This window comes from Notothenia rossii (genome assembly GCF_949606895.1).
Source record: "Notothenia rossii genome assembly, chromosome: 11".
Classification (NCBI taxonomy): Eukaryota; Metazoa; Chordata; class Actinopteri; order Perciformes; family Nototheniidae; genus Notothenia; species Notothenia rossii.
In genome coordinates this window covers 58,898,567-58,921,066 of record NC_136910.1, presented here as the reverse complement: position 1 = coordinate 58,921,066, position 22,500 = coordinate 58,898,567, and the positions used below count along the sequence as shown (strand labels likewise).

At 42.5% G+C, this 22,500-nt stretch overlaps 2 protein-coding genes across 2 annotated transcripts in view; one reads left to right on the top strand and one right to left on the bottom strand.

Moving 5' to 3' along the window:
• The window catches only part of actr1b (actin related protein 1B), a 14,456-nt gene extending 142 nt beyond the window's left edge, over positions 1-14,314 (bottom strand). The window contains exons 1-11 of the mRNA XM_079659582.1: positions 14,113-14,314; positions 11,428-11,492; positions 10,992-11,067; positions 9,314-9,439; positions 9,106-9,230; positions 8,271-8,487; positions 6,757-6,849; positions 6,296-6,470; positions 4,170-4,231; positions 729-769; positions 1-575 (exon numbers count right to left, since the gene is read on the bottom strand). The exon at positions 1-575 is cut by the window's left edge and continues 142 nt beyond it. Coding sequence (XP_079515708.1) covers positions 473-575; positions 729-769; positions 4,170-4,231; positions 6,296-6,470; positions 6,757-6,849; positions 8,271-8,487; positions 9,106-9,230; positions 9,314-9,439; positions 10,992-11,067; positions 11,428-11,492; positions 14,113-14,160 — 1,131 coding nt within the window. The 5' untranslated portion in view covers positions 14,161-14,314 and the 3' untranslated portion in view covers positions 1-472. The remainder of the gene's footprint in view (positions 576-728; positions 770-4,169; positions 4,232-6,295; positions 6,471-6,756; positions 6,850-8,270; positions 8,488-9,105; positions 9,231-9,313; positions 9,440-10,991; positions 11,068-11,427; positions 11,493-14,112) is intronic.
• Positions 14,315-14,735: 421 nt separating this feature from the next.
• LOC307025382 (E3 ubiquitin-protein ligase MARCHF5-like) lies at positions 14,736-21,908 on the top strand. The gene is made up of 6 exons (XM_079660014.1): positions 14,736-14,870; positions 17,697-17,779; positions 18,684-18,886; positions 20,608-20,738; positions 20,852-21,017; positions 21,685-21,908. The coding sequence occupies exons 2-6, from the start codon at positions 17,751-17,753 to the stop codon at positions 21,891-21,893; spliced, it is 738 nt and encodes a 245-aa protein (XP_079516140.1). The 5' UTR covers positions 14,736-14,870; positions 17,697-17,750; the 3' UTR covers positions 21,894-21,908.
• Positions 21,909-22,500: the final 592 nt, after the last annotated feature.

The window sequence follows — 22,500 nt, the reverse complement described above, 5'->3', positions numbered from 1 at the left end:
AGAGAGAGAGAGAGAGACTGTAAGTGCGTGTTTGCAGGGGGGGTAATGAAGAAGCAGGTAAATAAGGAAACACACACACTCTGAATATTTAGAATAAAAAATAACAACGAAATGTGAGAAAATCTAACTTTTAAGGAATTTCCACATTCAGATTTATTTAACGTTTGATGAACCGCCTGCAGAGAGAGGAGGCAAGAGAGCAATACCAATACTTCAGAGTGTGTGTGTGTGTGTGTGTGTGTGTGTGTGTGTGTGTGTGTGTGTGTGTGTGTGTGTGTGTGTGTGTGTGTGTGTGTGTGTGTGTGTGTGTGTGTGTGTGTGTGTAGGGGGAATGAAGAAGCAGGTAAATAAGGAAACACACAGGTTCCTGCATGTTTCTCTGGGGGTGATTAAGCGGAAGTGTAGGGGTCTCCTGCAGTATTTTGGGGGTATTTGAGGGCAGTTTTTTGGGGTGTTTTGGGACCCTCTGGATCTAGAAGGTCTTCCTGTGGATGGCCCGCGCTCTGTCTTCTTCATATTCACGCTTTGAAACCCACATCTTCTTAAAGGTGTCCAACGACGCCAGGATGGAGCCTCTGCAGGGTGACATAATGCAGAGAAAAGGTCATTAGCATATAAGTCCCAGCATGCTTTGCAGCGGTGGGAAGTAAGTTACTAAAAGTGTCTCGAATTAAACATTTTTTTATTAAAATGGCACAAAAATAGTGAATAAAACACTGAGTTCTCACCCGATCCATGTGGAGTACAGCCTCTCCTGAGGAGCAGAGATCTGGGAAACAAACACACACAGCATTTAAACACAAAACAACAACAGTCAAGTAGAGCAGGGGTTCCCAAACCTTTCAGCCCACGACGAAAAAATGTTTTTATAATTTTTTTTTTTTTTATTTTCCTTTTTTTTTTGTTATCGGCTCGCGACCGGTCGTGACCCCCACTTTGGGAACCCCTGAACTAGAGAATACAATTCCTGAAGAAATTGCTAGAGGGAATGCTTTATGCTGAAATGTGATGTGTGAGAAGAAAGTGAAGCATTTCGATTGAAATGATGCATGAACACTGGGGGCTTGAATGTGTGATGAGTAGGGATGGGTTTCGTTAGGAGTTTATCGATACCGATACTGCTTATCGGTGTCGATATTTTCCGATACTCTTATCGATACTTTTCAATAATTTGGTGCTCAAAATGATAGACTTGAATCAGGGTGTATGCAGGAATCCTGAAGTCAAATGTAAGAACTTTTTAAGACCCTTTCAATACATTTTAAAACCTCATCACCACTTGGAGTTTTAACAGATTACCTTGGGACACACTTTACCTCACATTGACTATATTCAGTATTGATTGTAAGATAGCACAACTGAAACGCCAGGAAAGCTCCGCTCTGCTACCCACAATTCAGTTCGGCGAAAAGCGAGGCAACGTGACGTCACCCCATTCAAAGTGAATGGGCAGACGCGTTGGAAAGCGTTTTTGAAGCTGTCGAAGCTGTAGTGTGGACGGGCCGTTACACACGGCGCGGCTGAAGCCCGCTAGCACTATTAGCACTATTAGCACTAGCAGTGTCGCTAGCACCGTTTTAGATTCAATGAGTGTCTCGGTTGTAAATGCTTCATTAAGTTGCTTGTGTCACCCCCTTTACAAGAAACTCATTGAGTACATAGATTGCACCTTGCACTATCGCCACTACATTTTTTAAAAGTGCATCCAGACCTTCAATCGCTTCGCCCTGTCCGCCATGCCTGCGGGAGTCTCACAACAATAATAAGAGCGCTGTTGAGAGAGATGAGGAGTGGCATTTACAGTGGCCAATCAGAGGGGTCTCAAACGGATACATCACACGGGATGAGGGTTTCCAACCAACCAGAATGGTTTAAAGTTAAACTAAGGAAGTAGACGTAACACATATACCGATAGCAGCACCGTTTGTCCAGCGGCTTAATGGTATACCGATACCGTCCAATCAGGTACCGGTATTGACTTAGTACCGGTTCTCGATACCCATCCCTAGTCATGAGAGAAGAAAAGAAAGTAAAAAGGCTTGGAAAAGCAGCAGAATATTTGAACTGCAAACTTTTGAACTAACTTGATGGTGAATGATCTGTCGCCATGGCAACGGTATTTGATGAAACCCCATACTATGCTTAAATCCGTTGATGGCTGCATCGTTACCAAACCTGTGAAGTTTTGGACTGTTTGGAGCATTTTCACTGAAGTTATGAGAAAACCGTGTTTCATGCCGATCACTGTGTTGCCATGGCAACGGCATTTGAAGAAATCTCAAAACTGTCCTGTAGATGTCTTCACAGCTGGACTGTTAGCACACATGTGAAGTTTGAGTACTTTTTGACAATTTTCATAGGAGTCATAGCAATATCGTGTTTTACGGCGAGGGATGCGTTGCCATGGCAACAGCTTTTGAAGAAAACTCACTAATGGAAAACAGCAGAAACAAGTTGGTTTGCTATCCTGGCTCCAAAATGGTGGAATGAGCTCCCCATTGAAATCAGGACAGCAGAAAGCTTACACATCTTCTTCAGACTGAAAACTCATCTCTTTGGACTCCACTTCCAGAGATAGAATTACTAACAAAGCACTTATATACTAATAAAGGGCTGGCTGATCTAAAGCCAGTTGAGTAGCACTTGAAATGTTTGGCTCTATGAAACCTGATGTACTTATATGATTCTGTTTTCTTCAAGGTTGTATCTTGTTGGTCGAATGCACTTATTGTAAGTCTCTTTGGATAAAAGCCTCAGCTAAATGTAATGTTATTTAATGTAATGTAATTTAATGTAATGGCACATAGACATGTTGAGGGCTGGACCATTAACTGTCATCTGAAGTCTGGTGGTGTTTTGACCATTTTCATATGAGTTACGACAACATCCATTTCCATGGAAACGGCATATGGTGAGATCTCAGATTTGGCGTAGAGCTGGCATGGACCAGTCATATACAAGTGAAGATTGGGGGACGATTGGGCCGTGTCCATTGGAGTTACAGCGACATCGTGTTTTATGGCGAGGGATGCCATGGTAACACCTGTCCACAGTGTTAACCATCATGGGATGTTTTCTGCTGCTCTGAGCATGTCAGGTGGAGTGATGACATCACCGTGTTCCATCACACAGGTGTTTATGTTTCAGCTAACGACGTGTCCAGAGATCAAAGGTTTCCATGGTGATGTGCAGTAATCAGTGAGAGGAGAGCATTTGCATTGTTCTGAATGAGAGATAAACCTGTTACATGTGAACATTTTGCTGAAGAACTGTAACAGATATCGGTGAAATTTCAACGCGTGAAGCATGTCAAGGAAGTTGAGTATCTGAAGTGTGCTTTTTGTGTGCTTTTTGTGTACTTTCGGGTCAATAATGTGGCCTTTTTGGCAGATTAACTAAAGATGTGCGGCTGCTGCTGTGAGGAAAGATACAATGGGGTTTAATGGAGGCATGTTGAACGTTTTTGTCACTTCATGCCCTCAAGAGGCATTTTGTTTAATTATTTTGCTTCATGAGATTTTTTCCTACGTTTCTCATGAAAAATGATGTCCCAGGATTGGAGGGTTTGGGAATTATGGCAAGTTTAAAAAAAATATGAAGGCAAATTTCAAGCAGTCCTCCACTCTAGCTGTGACATCACGCACTCTAGCCTTAACGAGCTGCTCAATACACACTAATGTTAAAATCTGAAGAAGGCCTCTTTACCAAGGTCTGAACAATGTTTAATATCTCTAAAAGTGTGAATCAGATTTAAAAGTTGTGTAACACGAATAATGTCAGAAAGATGTGTAACATTTTAAAGTTGGAATGAGGTTTCTGAGTGAAAGTATGAATGAACAGTTAGCAGTTGAAGTTGCATGAAGAATGTTGAAGTCTGAAGAGTTTCTCCATTGACTTCCATGTTAAAAATGTGATGTATTATGGGATGTATCTCTGGAATTATGAAAGTTATGAACTATAAAAGTAATAGGCATCGATTCCCGACGGAGCTGAACGTTTTGAACAGAGTTTCTGCGATGTTCAATGTGGGAGCAGAAGAGCGGCAAAATAACCCGGCGGAATAAGAATAAAGAATTTGTCCGTAGAAGAACAAGTAACCACCGTAACGTTTGATAAAGGAGAATACAGTAGTTTAAAAAGAATGAATTAAAAGTGAGGAAGAGTTTTACCTTGATCTTCACGTCTTTGGGTGCGAGTTTCTTCACTTCAGTCAGTAGTCGTTCCCCGAAACCTGGAAGTAAACAGACGATCTAGTGAGTGAGTATCATCTGGAACATGAGGGGCGTCAGCGCTAGTGTTGCACGGTGTACCGATACTTGAAAGGTACCGCGATACCCTGCCGTTAAAAACGTTACGATTCCCCCGTTTCATTAGTATCAGTACTTTAAGAATGACGGGGAAAAGTACTCCGGTGAGAAAGTGCTGTTTTAATAAGAGCCGTGTGTTCAGCGCTCTGCTTCCACTCCCTGCACTGCAGCCATGTCTGCAGCAGAGTCCTGCACGGGTCTGATTTTCAAGACCCGCTCCCGCCCCGCGACGTGCATTACCGGACCCGCCCCGCTACCCGCACATACTGCCAATTAGTTCCACAACCCGACCCGAACCCACATATATATGAGCAGTGAAAACGTGCAATTATTAACACACGCAGTTGCATATTTCTCTCAAACAGCGTGGGATGTTGGTTATTCTCTCCTTCTAGGATGACACCAAAAGCCTCTGACGTTGGATTTCGCTCCTGAGGAAGTGTTATTGAAAATGCTGTATTCTCCGTAGAGAGCTTCAGCTCAGCCATTCAGAATGTGGCGCGCTCATCAGCAGATAGATGCGCTGCAGAGGTTATGATTATGCTCGGTCCCGCGGGGGAGAGGTCTGAGGATTTAAACATTAAACTAAATTATTATTATTTAAATATGTATTATGCAACACCCGCAACCCGACCCGCATCATCTTTGTTTTACCCAGAACCGAACCCGGAAAAAAGTGTTTGAAAAAATACCACCCGCGAATCACCTTTTTTGCGGGTCACCCGACCCGATGCAGGACTCTGGCCTGCAGTCCCTCCCCTCTCCAGCCCGCTCTAAGCCCCTCCCCTCTCTCGTGCACGCGCTAGCTGACAGAGCATGTGAGAAAACGAGAAGCATGGCTGCAAGTGGGAGTGCAACTGCCGCTGCGCCTCGGCTTGTTGACAAAAAAGACGACAGAAGCGAAATGTGGAAGTATTTGAGCGATGTCTCTGACAGTGAGGGCAAGCCTCCGGACACCACGAGGCCTGTCTGTGACACATGGTTCAGATCCCTGCAAACCAAGGGAGCCAACACATCAAACTCTGCTAAGCACCCGCCGACCGGCATCCAGAGCTGTTTAAAGGATTTAAAGACAGACAGGTTAGCGAATGTGAGAGATAACATAATGACATCATGCTCAAGCCCCTGCCCTCAAATCGAAGTCAAACTACTGTAATTTATTTATAAACTAACGTTTTCGTAGTTTGACGAGGCAATTAATGGCAATGATAATATGGCTATCTTTTTAGCTAACTTACCAATGTGGCTAACATCTGCAATGTACATTCTGTCAATAATTATTTATATTACTATTACATGTTAATCAAATATAAAAAAATTATATTTTATAAAACGGTTTATAAAACAAAAAAGTTGTTTGAGATGATGCTTAATTTGATTTAATACGAATTCTTGTCATTTCTTTTGTTTATTGTTCTCATTGTTTAAAAGTTTGTGTTATGGTTCTGTTGTGAAATAAAGCCCAATAATTACATTTAAGACCGTTTCCCTTTTTTTAAGAAAAGTATCGAAAAAGAATCGGAATTCTTGACTTGGTATCGAAACCAAAATGTTGGTATCGTGACGACACTAGTCAGCGCTATATTATAATGATATGATATATTATAAAACTCAAGCATTGCAATGCCTCTTATCCTTTATTTACTCTCTTTACACTACAACTCCCATGATGCAACACTGCTTCTTGTTTTCACTAAGAGACCTTTAATACCCTAGTCGCTGAAAATCACACATTGTGTTCAAGTTCTTTTTGTTATATATATACAGAAGATAGAAGAACAAAAGGAAGTTATGACACATTTGTATGACTGATGTTTTTACCACTGAAAACTACAACTCCCATGATGCAACACTGCACAACCACCAATGTAAAATGCCACTTTTAACGTTTTTGTAATTTTTTCCGTCGTTTTTTCTGCCGTTTGTTCCTGTAGTTTTTACAGTGTTGACCCATGGATAAAACCTCACACCGTGTGTTCCTGACCCACCTTTGATGAGGGTGGAGCCCCCACACAGCACGATGGTGGAGTACAGTGTGCGTCTCAGGTCCATGTCAGACTTTTGGATGGCGTACGCCAAAACCTCGTGAATCCCCGAGGACTCGTCTCCAATCAGATCGGGTCTGAAGAGAAGCTCTGGAGCTCTGAAGCGGGCTGGACCAATCTGAAGAGAGGAAGAGGAGGAGGAGGAGGAAGAGGAGGAAGAGGAGGAAGCAGGTTTATTACCAGAATATTCTTTTTTAAACACAGATAGAGAAGTATTTTAAAAAACCTATAATAACATAAAAAAAGAATAAAAATATGGCAGTATTTACATAGAAGGTGAGTGAGGAAGAGGAGGAGGAGGAAGAAGACAAAGGATGAAGAGGAAGGGGAACAGTAAGAGGAGGAGGAAGAGGACGTTTGTAAAGAGAGGAAGAGGATGAGGAGGAAGAGTATTCCTGACTCACGTTCAGCGTGTTCCCGTCAGGAAGCACATATTGAGCCTTCTCTGTTTCTAGAGTCTCGTCTTTCTGAGGGTTCAAAGACAGATAGCAGGCTCTCTGTGTGTGGGGAGGGGGGGGGGGGGGGAGAGACACAAGAATCAATTCAAGTTCATCAAGCTTTTCTAAATCCAAAGACAGAATCCTCAGTTTATAATTAAATCCACTTTTTTAAAATACATTTCACTCGTGAGTGTGAGCCTCCTACACAGCTTCACCACTCTGTTAACACGTTGTTTTTAGGAGATGTAGTTGTGTATATGATATGACATTAGAGCAGGGGGGTCAAACTCAAACACACAGTGGGCCTACATTAAAAAATGGGTACTAGTGGAGGGCCGGACTGGTTCAATGTTTATTGCAGAGCTTATTGAAATGAACTTATGGCACATATTAAACCTGGAACTAACAAAGCTTCAATGATTGCCTATAAAAACAACATGAAACATTAAATAATCAGTTGATTCATTTCTTATGGCTCTATCTGCAGCTTCTCCAGAGTCAGTTCTTATGGCTCTATCTGCAGCTTCTCCAGAGTCATTTCTTATGAGTACATTTTCCCACAGGCCAACAACAGCTTCAACAAAACTATTTCCCTCAAAGAGAAACCAAACATGTCCTGTTGTCGTGAGAGAGAAAGTGCAGAAGGAAACATCCATTAAACTCAGTGTGCTGCTCTGTGATGCTAGCTCAGAGACTTGGCATCTCATCTTGGGTGCAAGGTCATCAATGTTTGGGCTCAGGCTCTGAGCTGAGGAGACCCTCAGGATGGAGGGAAGGTGTAATATACCGGCGGGCCAGATCTAATAGGAATTAGAAATTATCCTGAGGGCCGAAATTAAATCCACCACGGGTCTGATTTGGCCCCCGGGCCTCGAGTTTGAGACATGTGGTTTACACCTTTTGAATCTTATCCAATATTAAGTGTATTATTATACCTGTAACCGTGCTAGGGATGCCAGCGATTATTCGATACAGTCTCCATCATCGAACATTATTTTTTTAATTCGATTTTTTAAATATATTTTTTATTATTATTTATGTTTTTTTTTTTTTCCTGGCTTAGTTTCAACCAAAATATAGACTAATGCTAATAATAGTATTAATAATTGTAAATGGCCATTGGTCACACCACCAGTTTGTTTTACTGTAAACTTGGAGGAAGCCAGCAGCCCTTCGCTGTGCTGCTACACACCGCCCCCCCCCCCCCCTCTCCGTCACACGGGCGATTGATTTATTGGAGTGAGAACACAACTAAAGATGAACAAAGGAAAGAAGAGTTCCTCGTGGAACTACTTCAAACTGACGAGTGCAAATGAGGTGAAATGTAAGAGTTCTTTTTTTTCCCTGCCGCGGGGGGGGGGGGGCGCGGGCGGGGTGCGTCGAATAATCGATTATTATTCCCAGGGCTGTCCGATTTTCAATTTTGATCATGGTCAGTTTCTGCATCCCTAAACCGTGCATACACCATGACCTCTCACCTCCTTGACGGTGCGCACCACCTCGAACTCGGCCGAGGTGTTGAAGTTGTACCCCTCTTTGCGCAGCAGCAGGCGGAGATACCGCGACACGTCTCTGCCGGCGATGTCCACCCTCATGATGGAGTGAGGGATGGCGAATCCTTCGTAGATCGGGACCACGTGGGTCACCCCGTCGCCCGAGTCCAGAACCACTCCGGTGGTCCGGCCCGTCGCATAACTGCAGGAAAAACACAAACACACACCATCAGGAGCCTGGACCACACCTGGAGGGAGGCGGAGTTTTGGAGAGAAGGTCAAAGAGGCTCTGTGTTACTGTGTTAAGGTTTTTACCACTGAAGACTACAACTCCCATGATGCTTCACTGCACAACCACCACTGCTGCTTTTAACGGGGGTTTTTTTTACAGAGGAAAGAATGAAAATGTAAGTTATGATACACACGTTTGTTTTGGCTCATGCCCGTGCTGTTTTTACCACTGAAGACTACAACTCCCATGATGCTTCACTGCTTCTTGTTTTCACAAAGAGACCTTTAATTCCCTAGTCGCTCAAAAGTTCAATTTTTTTTATACAGAAGATAGAAGAAAAAAGCTGTTATTACATAAAGTTATGACACACATTTGTATTACAGATGTTTTTACCACTGAAGACTACAACTCCCATGATGCTTCACTGCACAACCACAGCTGCAAACTGCTGCTTTTAACTGGGTTTTTTGTTCCAGAGGAAAGAATGAAAATGTAAGTTATGAAACACACGTTTGTTTTGGCTCATGCATTGATATGCCAGCGCTGTTTTACCACTGAAGACTACAACTCCCATGATGCAACACTCACAGGCTGAGGACGGCCTGCATGGAGATGAAGAGCGCGGGAACGTTGAAGGTCTCGAAGAAAATCTCTGCTGCTTTTTCACGATTCATACTGGGATTCAGAGGAGCCTCTGTGAGGAGGACAGGATGCTGCAGGAGGAGGAGAGGAGGAGGAGTTAGCATGAGGGAGGAGGAGGAGGAGGAAGAGGAGGAGATGAAGAGGAGGACCTCACCTCCTCACTGAAGGTCTGCAGCTGCTCCTTAGAGTAAACGTACTGCCAGATCCTCTCCATGTCGTTCCAGTCCTTCACGATGCCGTGCTCCATGGGGTATCGAACCGACAGAAGGCCGCGGTGCTCCTGAGGGACGCAGAGGGACGTCAGACAGCTCCACAGAGGAAGCTAAATGCATCAGCTTCATTTCTACTAAGCGAGACGTTTCCTTAGTTCCCTCACGCTTTGCCGAACTGCATTGTGGTTCGTCGCATCGCTCGCTTCGAAAGTTGAGAAAAGTTCAACTTTTGAAGCTTCGACGGAAACGTCAGCCAATCAAATCAAATGCCAGTACGAGCTCTAGCCAATCAAATCGCGCGCTTGTGTGTCCGGGGAGGGAGATTAATGTGATTGGTTGTTGGTCGAGCTTCACACACGCCCGCCGGCAAGCTTCAACGCACGCTGCCGTGTTTCTTTTACATAAAGCTCTGTTTTCAGAGAGAAGCTAAAAACAATCTGGTTTATTTCTCTGGATATCCGGACTGAACGTGGTGGGAGGTCGAAGGAAAACCGCTGATCCAGATCCCAGGGCTGGAATCTATAGAGAGGGGAAATCCCTCATCTACTTCCACCCCATGGACCTTATTCCTGAAAAAGTATGTATTGAAGTCAATGGAGAGAGAAAACTCATCTTTCCATCCGGTTTGAATTGTGCCACGAATTACACATATGATGTTTGTCAATTTAAAAAATCATTTCCATGTAAAAAAAGTCACAGTTTGTCGTAAAACTGTTGAAATATAAGACTATGAAAAATACGCAACTAGAAAGACTACAAATCCCAGAGTCCCGGTCCCGCATGCTGGCTCTAATGAACCGACTAACTCCCCTCGTGTATGTGCAGCTCTCAACATGCCCAGACTTGGAGTGATTTTCACCTCTTTTAATACTTTCCGCCTCGTTCTGAAAGAAAGAAGTGAAATGTGCCAACGTGACGGCCTCTGGGTGTTGGTGCGAGACGGGAGATGTAGTTCATTGAGCGGTTTCACACAAAGTGTTACGAGACATTTTAATTTTTTTGACTTTCAAAATTATCTTTTAAATTGACAAACATCATATGTGTAATTCGTGTCACAATTCAAACGGGATGGAAAGATAATCTTTCTCTCTCCATTGACTTCAATACAGACTTTTTCAGAAATGAGGTCCATGGAGGTCCACCGGAAGGGGAGGGGCTTCGCCTCTCCATTAGAGCCTTTCTACATATATATGATGTTATTAACAGATTTGGACTAAATCCAAGACTTTGAGGAAACCTCTGCTTCAGAGCCAGGATGAAGCTTGCATCGACGCACATCTGAGATTTGTTAAATGACGGAGTTTGGCTCGGTTTGTTCCTTTATGGCTGATATATAGACGCAGAGAAAAGCTCCTCTGTTTTGGTTCTTGGTCTCTGTCCTAACCACTGAGCTACATGTCACACACACACACACACACACACACACACACACACACACACACACACACACACACACACACACACACACACACACACACACACACACACACACACACACACACACACACACACACACACACACACACACACACACACACACACACACACACACACACACACACACACACACACACACACACACACACACACACACACACACACACACACACATTGTGTTACCTCTGCTTTGGGTCCGATGAACAGGTCTCCCTCCAGCGCTCCTGCCATGACACGCACATGCTTTGGACGCCCCACACTGCGCACACACAGAAAAAATGAAACACAGGATTTTTAAGACAAGGTGCGTGGCTAAGGAGCAGAGGGACACTCACTAGTTGGGGAAGCAGTGTTATCTATAACTATAACTGACTAAATATAGGAGGAAGTGTGCAACCTTAAACACCAGAAAAATATGTATAGAATATTTAAATAAAGTCTGAAAATATATTTAAAAAATATCCCTAAAATGTGTTAAAACAATCTGAAGAAATATATTTTTAGAAAATGGATATGTTATGAAACACATTGCTGGCCTTTCTTAGACAAACTAAAGTAACACCATCAGATGAACAGCTAATGTTTCCTCTGTGTTTCCGGGGGGCAGAAGGACACTCACTAGTTAGGGAAGCAGTATTTGGGGATCTGGTCTCCTGCGAAGCCGGCTTTGATGACCCCCGAACCCTGAGGAGCACAACGAGGAATCATAAGAAACAAACATCACAGGGTCTGACTGTTAATCTCTCACACTCAGGGAGGTCATGAGACACAGCCTGAAGCCCCCAGCCGTCACACACACACACAGAAACACTGTGCCCTACATCGCTTCAACAGCCACTTTGTCCTGCATCGCCGTGACGAGCGAAGCTGCAGGAAACTGAAAAGATCTGCTGGAAAAAGTTCATTATTTACGGAAACACACCCAAAGAAACCGATCATGGGACCTGATGCCTCATGAAGTAACACTGAAAGCGTCGTTAGCGCGCTTTAAACACACTATATTTAATATAAGGACTCATACTCAGAAGATGGTATCAACGCTTCAATGATAAGTCGATAAACAGAAGGATCATTGCAGTTTGTTGAAAAAACAAAGATGATGTCCTCAGCTTCAAAGGGATACGTCTGTCTTTGTCATGTTTGATATCACATGAAGGTGATTTCATTCTGGGTTTGACTGAGAAACAAGACATTTAAAGACGTGTTTCACTATTCTCTGATATTTGTAGACGATGGGATCAATGAATGAATCCAGTGATCATGTCATCAGTCCGTTCATCTGTAATGGAGATGACTGGTAGCGGCAGAAATAGATAGGATTAGTCTTTTTAATATGTTTACCAATTACTGGAGAGAAAACTCAAGGTAGTCGGACTTCTCACAGGACAAAGCTAAATGTCCTTAATGTGGGAATGAGGTCTGGAAAGCCCTCTGAAGAAATGAACAAAGGTGTGTGTCCCAAAAACATTGGGAGACACACTTTTGGGGAAATGGTGTGGAAACATGTCCAAAAGGAATATGCAACAAAAGTAGAAACAAACATGTGATGGCCTTTCAGAATACGTTGCTGCACATTCAAGTAGAGAGAAGTTTACATCAGTCAAATGTTGAATACAGTGGAAAAGTGTGCATAGAATATGAAGTCTGAAGAATTTCTGACAAAATACATATTTTTCGGAAAACTTGTTTTAAAAGAAACCTAAAAAACATGTGATAGAATATTTAAAAACAGGGGAATATTTCAGATACACTAGCCCACAGTATAGACTAAGACAAGCAGTAATCCAGTCACATCATATATCATAAAAAACACTTTATCAATACTTTAACTACATCTTAAAACACCATCTATACGTCATGTGTGGTGGTATAACCAGTGGTGGAAAGAAACTCAGTGATCTACTTAAATACTCATTTGAAGTACTTGTATACTACTTTATTAGTTCTACTCTACAGTTTGTACATGTTACAGATTGTTTCTACGAGTTACTTTATACATTCAGACTTTGACACACACAAAAGGAACACTTTAAAATAGGATCATTTGGTGTAGATTGAACCATCCAACTGGATATCGAAGTGACTAAAACCACGAGTGGAAAACAGAATTAATTGGAAATAAGAAGTTTTTTGCTGCTTTTGTTTTTAAACATATTTAAATATTTGTAGTACTTTTAATCCCTTAGTAAATTGTCATAATTGTAGTTAAACAGTTGTATTTAAGGATCATTCTCTATGCAATGTGTGTACTTGAACATGAGTATTTGCACACTGTGATATGTGTACTTGTACTTAATACTCAGTAATCCAGAAACCTCAGATAGATATATAATATAAAACACTCACCAGTACTTTAACTACAGCTTAATACACAATCAATACTTAATGTACACAATGCTGATAACCAGTGGTGGAAAGTAAAAAAGTACATCTACTAATTTGAGGTACTTTAGTATTTTCATTGTGTTCTACTTTATACTTCTACTCTAGTACATTTTGAAAGCAAACTTTGTGCTTTTTACAGATTTCTTCTACTAGTTACTTTATATATACATCCAGACTTTGATACACACAATTAAGGAACACTTTTAAAACAGGATAATTTGGTGTAGATTGAACCATCCAACTGGATATCTAAGTGACTAAAACCATGAGTGGAAAACAGAGAATTAATTGGAATTAATAAGCGTTTTGTTTTTAAAATATTGAAAGCTTTTTACTCCCTTAGTACATTACCCTAATTGCATTTAAAAACTAGTACTTAAGAATCATTCTCTATGCAGTGCTTGTACTTGAACATGAGTATTTGCACACTGTGATATGTGTACTTGTACTTAAAGTAAATAATCTGAATACTGATTCCGGCTGGTAACAGGATGATACAGGTTTGACAGCAGAGCTAGCATCCTGCTGTCTGTTCTTCACATAAAGATGCAGATATTTAACATGTAGAGCTGATTGTTGACCCTCATATCATACTGACAGCTCAACACAGCTACTTAGATATTTATCCTTATTAATATGTCCGTTATAATACAGCTAAAGCACCACAGCTAACATTATGATCTGGTTGCTAAGCTAAGCTAACCGGTTTCTGCTGGAAGCTAGTCACTGTGTTAGCTGATAAATCAAGGCATGTTATTAATACTATCAGTTGAAGATATGCTAACAAGTGGAACACAGTGAATGCATTGTTAATCACTAAAGTAATGAAGGCATTATAATGTGTTTTCATTAGCTATAACACAATGAAGCTAACAGGCCTCACATTAGGGTGTGGATGAATGACATCATAAATACTCACATTATCGATCACAACGGGCTGGTTAGCTAAGATGTCATAGGACTCCATGACGGGTTTGGTTTGGGAGATATGTTTCTATATATCCGTTTGAGTTTTTCTCCTGTTTTTAGTGTTTTATTCATGAAAAGATACCGCGCTGTCATCAACCTCCGAGCCGCTCCTATACTGCTACCGTTACACCCGCCTCCTGTGCCAACAACACAACGCTATCACGCATTGGTGACTAACGGAGAGAATGAGCCAATCATATTCATGGATACTTTGAGTGACAGGGGTTTTAACCAATCATAGCGCTTTACCGGATGGCCATGCGTTGCAGAGCTGTTTGCTGTCAGGCAGGGGGAGAATCTTCGGAAAGTACAGCTTCTCTTTGTGAGAAAAACGCCCAGTTTAACTTAAATACATAATGAATAAAAAATCCAGGTCACAAACCTATAGATAAAAGGGCGATTACATAACTAGTGTTGCTATTTTTGTTTTATATTAGAGCTCCTCTGTTTCAATATAGTAGTTCTAAAAATATAAATGCTTTGCACATAATATTGAAAATAATGATCCAGACAGCGGCAGAGTTTAGAGTGTCTAATTTCCCATATATTTGAACGTAGCATCTAACGTCAGCTGCCGACCAATCAGAAAGCTTCTTTAACTCTAGCTTATTATGGTTAGCATAACACAACCGAGCAAAACATGACATAATGCAAAACGAAATTACCAGTAAAAACACAATATAACTGGATATTTTCTTCCTTTTTCAGGTAGGTGGTGATTTAATATCAATACCACACAGCTGATTATTGAACTGACAGGTTACGAGGTCATCTATATTATCGGTTAAAGAAGTGTAGTTGTCGTTTTTACTAGTTAGCTTAGCTTCGTAATGTAAAATTAACCACAATGCTACTAGCTTCTCCTGTTAGCATTAGCATAAGTTGTGTCTTCGAGGTTAAAATAAGTGACATTTAGTGAGTTTTTGCTCATAAACGAAGCAAAAGTCGATTTTAATTACGCATATATCATCACAAGTCTTTAATGTATATAGTACACTTTGTTTACAAGTTCAGCATGGGTTTCCTAACTTGTGATTAACAAAGTATATATCTATATTTATCCATCTCTATCTATCTGAATTAAAAGACATTGACTTTAGGTGAGTGTTTGTAAAGTTAGGAATACTTTTACTATCAGTTTATGGTCTGCGCTCTGTCACACTTTATCTCTGGACTCTGACTTTGGACTTGAAGGAAGAGAACAGGTGGACACTCTATTCCTGAGTAAAAGTACAAGTACTACATGTACAAATACTCTGTTACAAGTACAAGTACTGCATTATAAAATCTTGTTGGTCAAGGTGGAGCTACAGACATTACTAGACTATCTGAGTAACGAAAACATTGAATAATGAACAATCTGGAGTCTCATTCAGCTACAGAAATATAAAGAAGAATACTACACACACATTTTGGCATTTTATTTTATATACATTACAATTGTATTGATCCCAATCTGCCACATGTTTTCGTCACAGCAGCACGTAAACAAGGCAATGCACATACTAATGAGTAGAACATAAAACAGCAGATTAAAATGAATATAAATTAAAGACAATGTGTGCGGACACTATGTACATTAATTATGTTTTTTTAAGGTAAACGTGGTGGGGTCAAAGGTTGGTGTTATCCATGATGGAGAACAGTTTGTTTAGTTAACCTTTGAGTAGGGAGGTTAGGTAGGTAGGTAGGTAGGTAGGTAGGTAGGTAGGTAGGTAGGTAGGTAGGTAGGTAGATAGATAGATAGATATGTAGGTAGGTAGGTAGGTAGATAGATAGATAGATAGATAGATAGATATGTAGGCAGGTAGGTATATATATATGTTGGTAGGTAGGTAGGTAGATAGATATGTAGATAGGTAGGTAGGTAGGTAGGTAGATAGATAGATATGTTGGTAGGTAGATAGATAGGTAGGTAGGTAGGTAGATAGATAGATAGATAGATAGATATGTAGGCAGGTAGGTATATATATATGTTGGTAGGTAGGTAGGTAGATAGATATGTAGGTAGGTAGATAGATAGATAGATAGATAGATAGGTAGGCAGGTAGGTATATATATATGTTGGTAGGTAGGTAGGTAGATAGATATGTAGGTAGGTAGATAGATAGATAGATAGATAGGTAGGTAGGTAGGTAGGTAGATAGATAGATAGATAGATATGTAGGTAGGTAGATAGATATGTAGGTAGGTAGGTAGGTAGATAGATATGTAGGTAGATAGATAGATAGATAGATAGATAGATATGTAGGCAGGTAGGTAGGTAGATAGATAGATATGTAGGTAGGTAGATAGATATGTAGGTAGGTAGATAGATATGTAGGTAGGTAGATAGGTAGGTAGATAGATAGGTAGGTAGGAAGGTAGGTAGGTAGGTAGGTAGATAGATATGTAGGTAGGCAGGTAGGTAGATAGATATGTAGGTAGGTAGATAGATATGTAGGTAGGTAGGTAGGTAGATAGATATGTAGGTAGGTAGATAGGTAGGTAGATAGATAGGTAGGTAGGAAGGTAGGTAGGAAGGTAGGTAGGTAGGTAGGTAGATAGATATGTAGGTAGGCAGGTAGGTAGATAGATATGTAGGTAGGCAGGTAGGTAGATAGATATGTAGGTAGGTAGATAGGTAGGTAGATAGGTAGGTAGGTAGGTAGGTAGGTAGATATATATGTTGGTAGATAGATAGGTAGGTAGGAAGGTAGGTAGGAAGGTAGGTAGGTAGGTAGATAGATATGTAGGTAGGCAGGTAGGTAGATAGATATGTAGGTAGGCAGGTAGGTAGAGAGGTAGGTAGAGAGGTAGGTAGAGAGGTAGATATATATGTAGGTAGGTAGGTAGGTAGATATATATGTTGGTATGTAGGTAGGTAGAGAGGTAGATAGATGGATAGATAGATAGATAGGTAGGTAGGTAGATATATATGTAGGTAGGTAGAGAGGTAGAGAGGTAGATAGATAGGTAGGTAGCTAGAGAGGTAGAGAGGTAGATAGGTAGGTAGGTAGGTAGGTAGGTAGAGAGGTAGATAGATAGGTAGGTAGGTAGGTAGATATATATGTTGGTATGTAGGTAGGTAGAGAGGTAGATAGATGGATAGATAGATAGATAGGTAGGTAGATAGGTAGGTAGGTAGGTAGCTAGAGAGGTAGAGAGGTAGATAGGTAGGTAGGTAGGTAGAGAGGTAGATAGATATGTTGGTAGGTAGGTAGGTAGGTAGGTAGGTAGATATATATGTTGGTAGGTAGGTAGGTAGGTAGAGAGGTAGAGAGGTAGATAGATAGGTAGGTAGGTAGGTAGGTAGATATATATGTTGGTAGGTAGGTAGGTAGAGAGGTAGAGAGGTAGATAGATAGGTAGGTAGGTAGGTAGGTAGATATATATGTTGGTAGGTAGGTAGGTAGGTAGGTAGGTAGATAGATATGTAGGTAGGCAGGTAGGTAGAGAGGTAGGTAGGTAGGAAGTGCATTTTCTTGCAGGTGTTTCCACGTTACCTGCCGTGGTAAGGTGTGTTTTTAAAGTGTGTGTTTGTGGTTCTTTCAGAGGAGCTGTGTGCAGAGTTCATGTTAACATCCAGGAGAGCAGAGTCTGTTCACCATGGCCCTCGCTGAGGAGACGCCCGAGAAGTAAGATAATAGAATACAATATAATACAAGATACTATAGGATACTATAAGAAACAATACAACATTAGAAATCCTGTCACTAAGACCACATCCATCCGAGAGCACGCCATGTTGCTCTTATTCAAATATGTAGGCTTATTTTGTTTCTGGAATATTTTGTGCATTTTTTCAGCAGATACCATTTCTAAATATGCTGTGTGTGTGTGTGTGTGTGTGTGTGTGTGTGTGTGTGTGTGTGTGTGTGTGTGTGTGTGTGTGTGTGTGTGTGTCTCTGTCTATGTGTCCGTGTGTGTGTGTGTCTGTGTCTCTGTCTATGTGTCCCTGTGTGTGTGTCTCTCTGTGTGTGTGTGTGTGTGTGTGTGTGTGTGTGTGTGTTTCTGTGTGTGTCCCTGTCTATGTTTCCCTGTGTGTGTGTGTGTGTGTGTGTGTGTGTGTGTGTGTGTGTCTCTGTCTATGTGTCCCTGTGTGTGTGTGTGTGTGTGTGTGTGTGTGTGTCTGTCTATGTGTCCCTGTGTGTGTCTCTCTGTGTGTGTGTGTGTGTGTGTGTGTGTGTGTGTGTGTGTGTGTGTGTGTGTGTGTTTCTGTGTGTGTCCCTGTCTATGTTTCCCTGTGTGTGTGTGTGTGTGTGTGTGTGTGTGTGTGTGCGCGTGTGTGTGTGTGTGTGTGTGTGTGTGTGTGTGTGTGTGTGTGTGTGTGTGTGTGTTTGTGTGTGTGTTTCTGTGTGTGTCCCTGTCTATGTTTCCCTGTGTGTGTGTGTGTGTGTGTGTGTGTGTCTGTGTGTGTGTGTGTGTGTGTGTGTGTGTGTCTCTCTCTCTTTCTGTCTGTGTGTGTGTGTCTCTCTCTCTCTCTCTCTCTCTCTCTCTCTCTCTCTCTCTCTCTCTCTCTCTCTCTCTCTCTCTCTCCAGACACTGCTGGGTGTGTTTTGCGACAGAGAGAGACGACCTGAGTGCAGAGTGGGTGAGTCCCTGCCGTTGTAAAGGCTGCACCAAGTGGATCCATCAGAACTGTCTGCAGCGATGGCTGGACGAGAAGCAGAAGGGGAACAGCGGGGGGTCGGTCAGCTGCCCGCAGTGTGGCACCGAGTATCACATCACCTTCCCCAAGATGGGTACGTTTACTAAGGGTTGGGAAAATAGTGAATTTCCTCTTCCAATATCAGAGTAACATGATAACAAAGGTATCCCAACTGTAGCTGTGAACATGACAGGATGTGTGATTACCTAGAAGAGGGGTTCCCAACCTTTATTGTGCCAAGGACCCCCCCCCCCCCCCCCCCCCCCCCCCCCCCCCCCCCCCCCCCCCCCCCCCCCCCCCCCCCCCCCCCCCCCCCCCCCCCCCCCCCCCCCCCCCCCCCCCCCCCCCCCCCCCCCCCCCCCCCCCCCCCCCCCCCCCCCCCCCCCCCCCCCCCCCCCCCCCCCCCCCCCCCCCCCCCCCCCCCCCCCCCCCCCCCCCCCCCCCCCCCCCCCCCCCCCCCCCCCCCCCCCCCCCCCGCATACATAAAAAAAAAAATCACGGGCCGGTTGTCAATTTGAACTGATTTGAATATTTACTCACCTCCAGCAGGTAGCAACAGATGCTAATTGTATGGAACAGCCTGAACAAATACTAGAACAATATGCATCCAAAACATATTAACAACGTTTAAAAAAGAACCGGTGTCGTTTTTTGTTTTTTTCGGAAAAACAGAAAACCCAAAAAAACGACGTTATTCAGTTTTTAAACCAAAACGGGAAAACAGATAAATCAACGTTTTGTTTTGTTTTGGATGATTTACGGATAATCCAGTGAATGCTGGGAAAACGAGGAGAAAGCGCAGTGTGTGTGTGTGTGTGTGTGTGTGTGTGTGTGTGTGTGTGTGTGTGTGTGTGTGTGTGTGTGTGTGTGTGTGTGTGTGTGTGTGTGTGTGTGTGTGTGTGTGTGTGTGTGTGTGTGTGTGTGTGTGTGTGTGTGTGTGTGTGTGTGTGTGTGTGTGTGTGTGTGTGTGTGTGTGTGTGTGTGTGTGTGTGTGTGTGTGTGTGTGTGTGTGTGTGTGTGTGTGTGTGTGTGTGTGTGTGTGTGTGTGTGTGTGTGTGTGTGTGTGTGTGTGTGTGTGTGTGTGTGTGTGTGTGGCAGACTGGTTTACAGACTCCTGTTTTGCCAATCCGGTGCTTAAAGAAGCTATTTCGCGGCCCGGCAGTAACACCGGACCGGGGGTTGGGAACCCCTGACCTAAAAGAGCATCAGGACTGTTGCGATTTTTGAGAAAAAGTCAGAATTTTGAGATTTAGAGAAAAAATACCAACAAAAGATCTTTTTTGGTTTTGACTACTTCCATTGTTGAGAGGATCATAGATACATGGATCCTGATATTGAAGCTCAAGCCGGGGACCAGTGAGATTACAATAAACATTTCCAATAAATTAGATAAAATACAAATATGTTTATAAACCTAAGAAGGTAAAGTAAAAATGTGTGTGTGTCTCCTCACAGGGCTGCGTGGGACAAATAGTTCCCAGAGTAGAGTCCTCGATATGCTTTATATACAAGAGAGGGAGTTACAGTCAACAAGATGGAGGAATACTGGTTCAAAGCAAAGACATTAGTTCAGATCAGCTAAGGCCTGCGTAAGCAATAAACAGACTGTCATATGCCTGTCCCTCTGCGGGCTGTGTCATCATGCCAATCATGACTTCACACTGTCTCATGTAGTCATACATCCGGCTGCGTACACAGCTACGTAGGGCCTCTGTTATCTTGTGCTACTCTGATATAGAAGGAACATTCAGTAGTTTCCCAACATTAACCCTGTTTGTTTGTTGTTGTTATTGTTGTTGTGGTTGTTGTCCCCAGGCCCGCTGGTGTACTTCCTGCAGCAGGTGGACCGTGCTCTGACTCGGGTCAGTCCCTTCGCTGCAGTCGGGGTCGTGGTGGGCTCCGTGTACTGGTCCGCCGTCACGTACGGAGCCGTCACCGTCATGCAGGTACAGACTGAGAATATATATAAGGAATGAAATGCAACCCTCTGGAGAGCTGTGACGTATCAAACACCAATGTGTGTGTGTGTGTGTGTGTGTGTGTGTGTGTGTGTGTGTAGGTGGTGGGTCATAAGAAGGGTCTCCAGGTGATGGAACGGGCCGACCCCCTCTTCTTGCTGATGGGCCTCCCGACGATCCCCGTGCTGCTGGTTCTGGGGAAGATGATCCGCTGGGAGGACTACCTGGTGAAGCTGTGGCAGAAACACAGAGGGAAGATCACACCAGGTACACACACACACACACACACACACACACACACACACACACACACACACACACACACACACACACACACATACACACACACACACACACATATGAACACACATGCACTGACACACACACACACACACAAACACAAACACACACACACAGGAACACTCACTCACACTGACACACACAGGAACACACAAACATATGAACACACATGCACACACACACACACACACGCACACGCACACACATGCACTGACACACACACATGCACTGACACACACACACACACGCACACGCACACACACGCACACGCACACACATGCACTGACACACACACACACACACGCACACGCACACACATGCACTGACACACACACATGCACTGACACACACACATGCACTGACACACACACACACACACACATTAGTTTATCTTTTGTTTGAGTAGTAACTTTTATTTATTTATACTTGTATTTATACATTTATTAAAACATGTATGCATTAGTTTATTGTAAATATTCATAATGATGTCATTCTCTGTCCTCCACACGGTCATTCTAAATCACTAATCAGTCGTTTCTGTTCTGTTAAATCCTCCCATACATTTTGAGTGCACCAGCCTGCATTCAATCAGTGATATGTATTGATTTAATTAACTTTATATATCCGCCTGCAGGCCGTTACCTGCCCAGAGTCCCTGCTGACGGCCTCACAGGCGGAGACCATCTTTCTGTTTCTCGGACTCTGTGTGGAGCGCTCGTTTTCCCCACCATCGCCTCCCTGGTGGGGCGGCTGCTCTTCAGAAAGATGTCCTCCAACCTCCAGCGCACCGTACTGGTGAATAAACCCTTTAAAGTTATTTATTATTATCATCAAGGCTGTTAGTTTACCAGAGGTGGGAAGTAGTGGAGTACAAATACTTTGTTACTGTACTCAAGTACATGTATCTGGTATCAGCACTTTACTACTTATTTTTCTGACGACTTTTTACTTTGATTTCTTACATGTTGAACACAAATACCTGTACTTTCTACTTCTTACATGTTGAACTCAAATACCTGTACTTTCTACTTCTTACATGTTGAACTCTAATACCTGTACTTTCTACTTCTTACATGTTCAACACAAATACCTGTACTTTCTACTTCTTACATGTTGAACTCAAATACCTGTACTTTCTACTTCTTACATGTTGAACTCAAATACCTGTACTTTCTACTTCTTACTTGTTGAACTCAAATACCTGTACTTTCTACTTCTTACATGTTGAACACAAATACCTGTACTTTCTACTTCTTACATGTTGAACTCAAATACCTGTACTTTCTACTTCTCACATGTTGAACTCAAATACCTGTACTTTCTACTTCTTACATGTTGAACTCAAATACCTGTACTTTCTACTTCTTACATGTTGAACTCAAATACCTGTACTTTCTACTTCTTACATGTTGAACTCAAATACCTGTACTTTCTACTTCTCACATGTTGA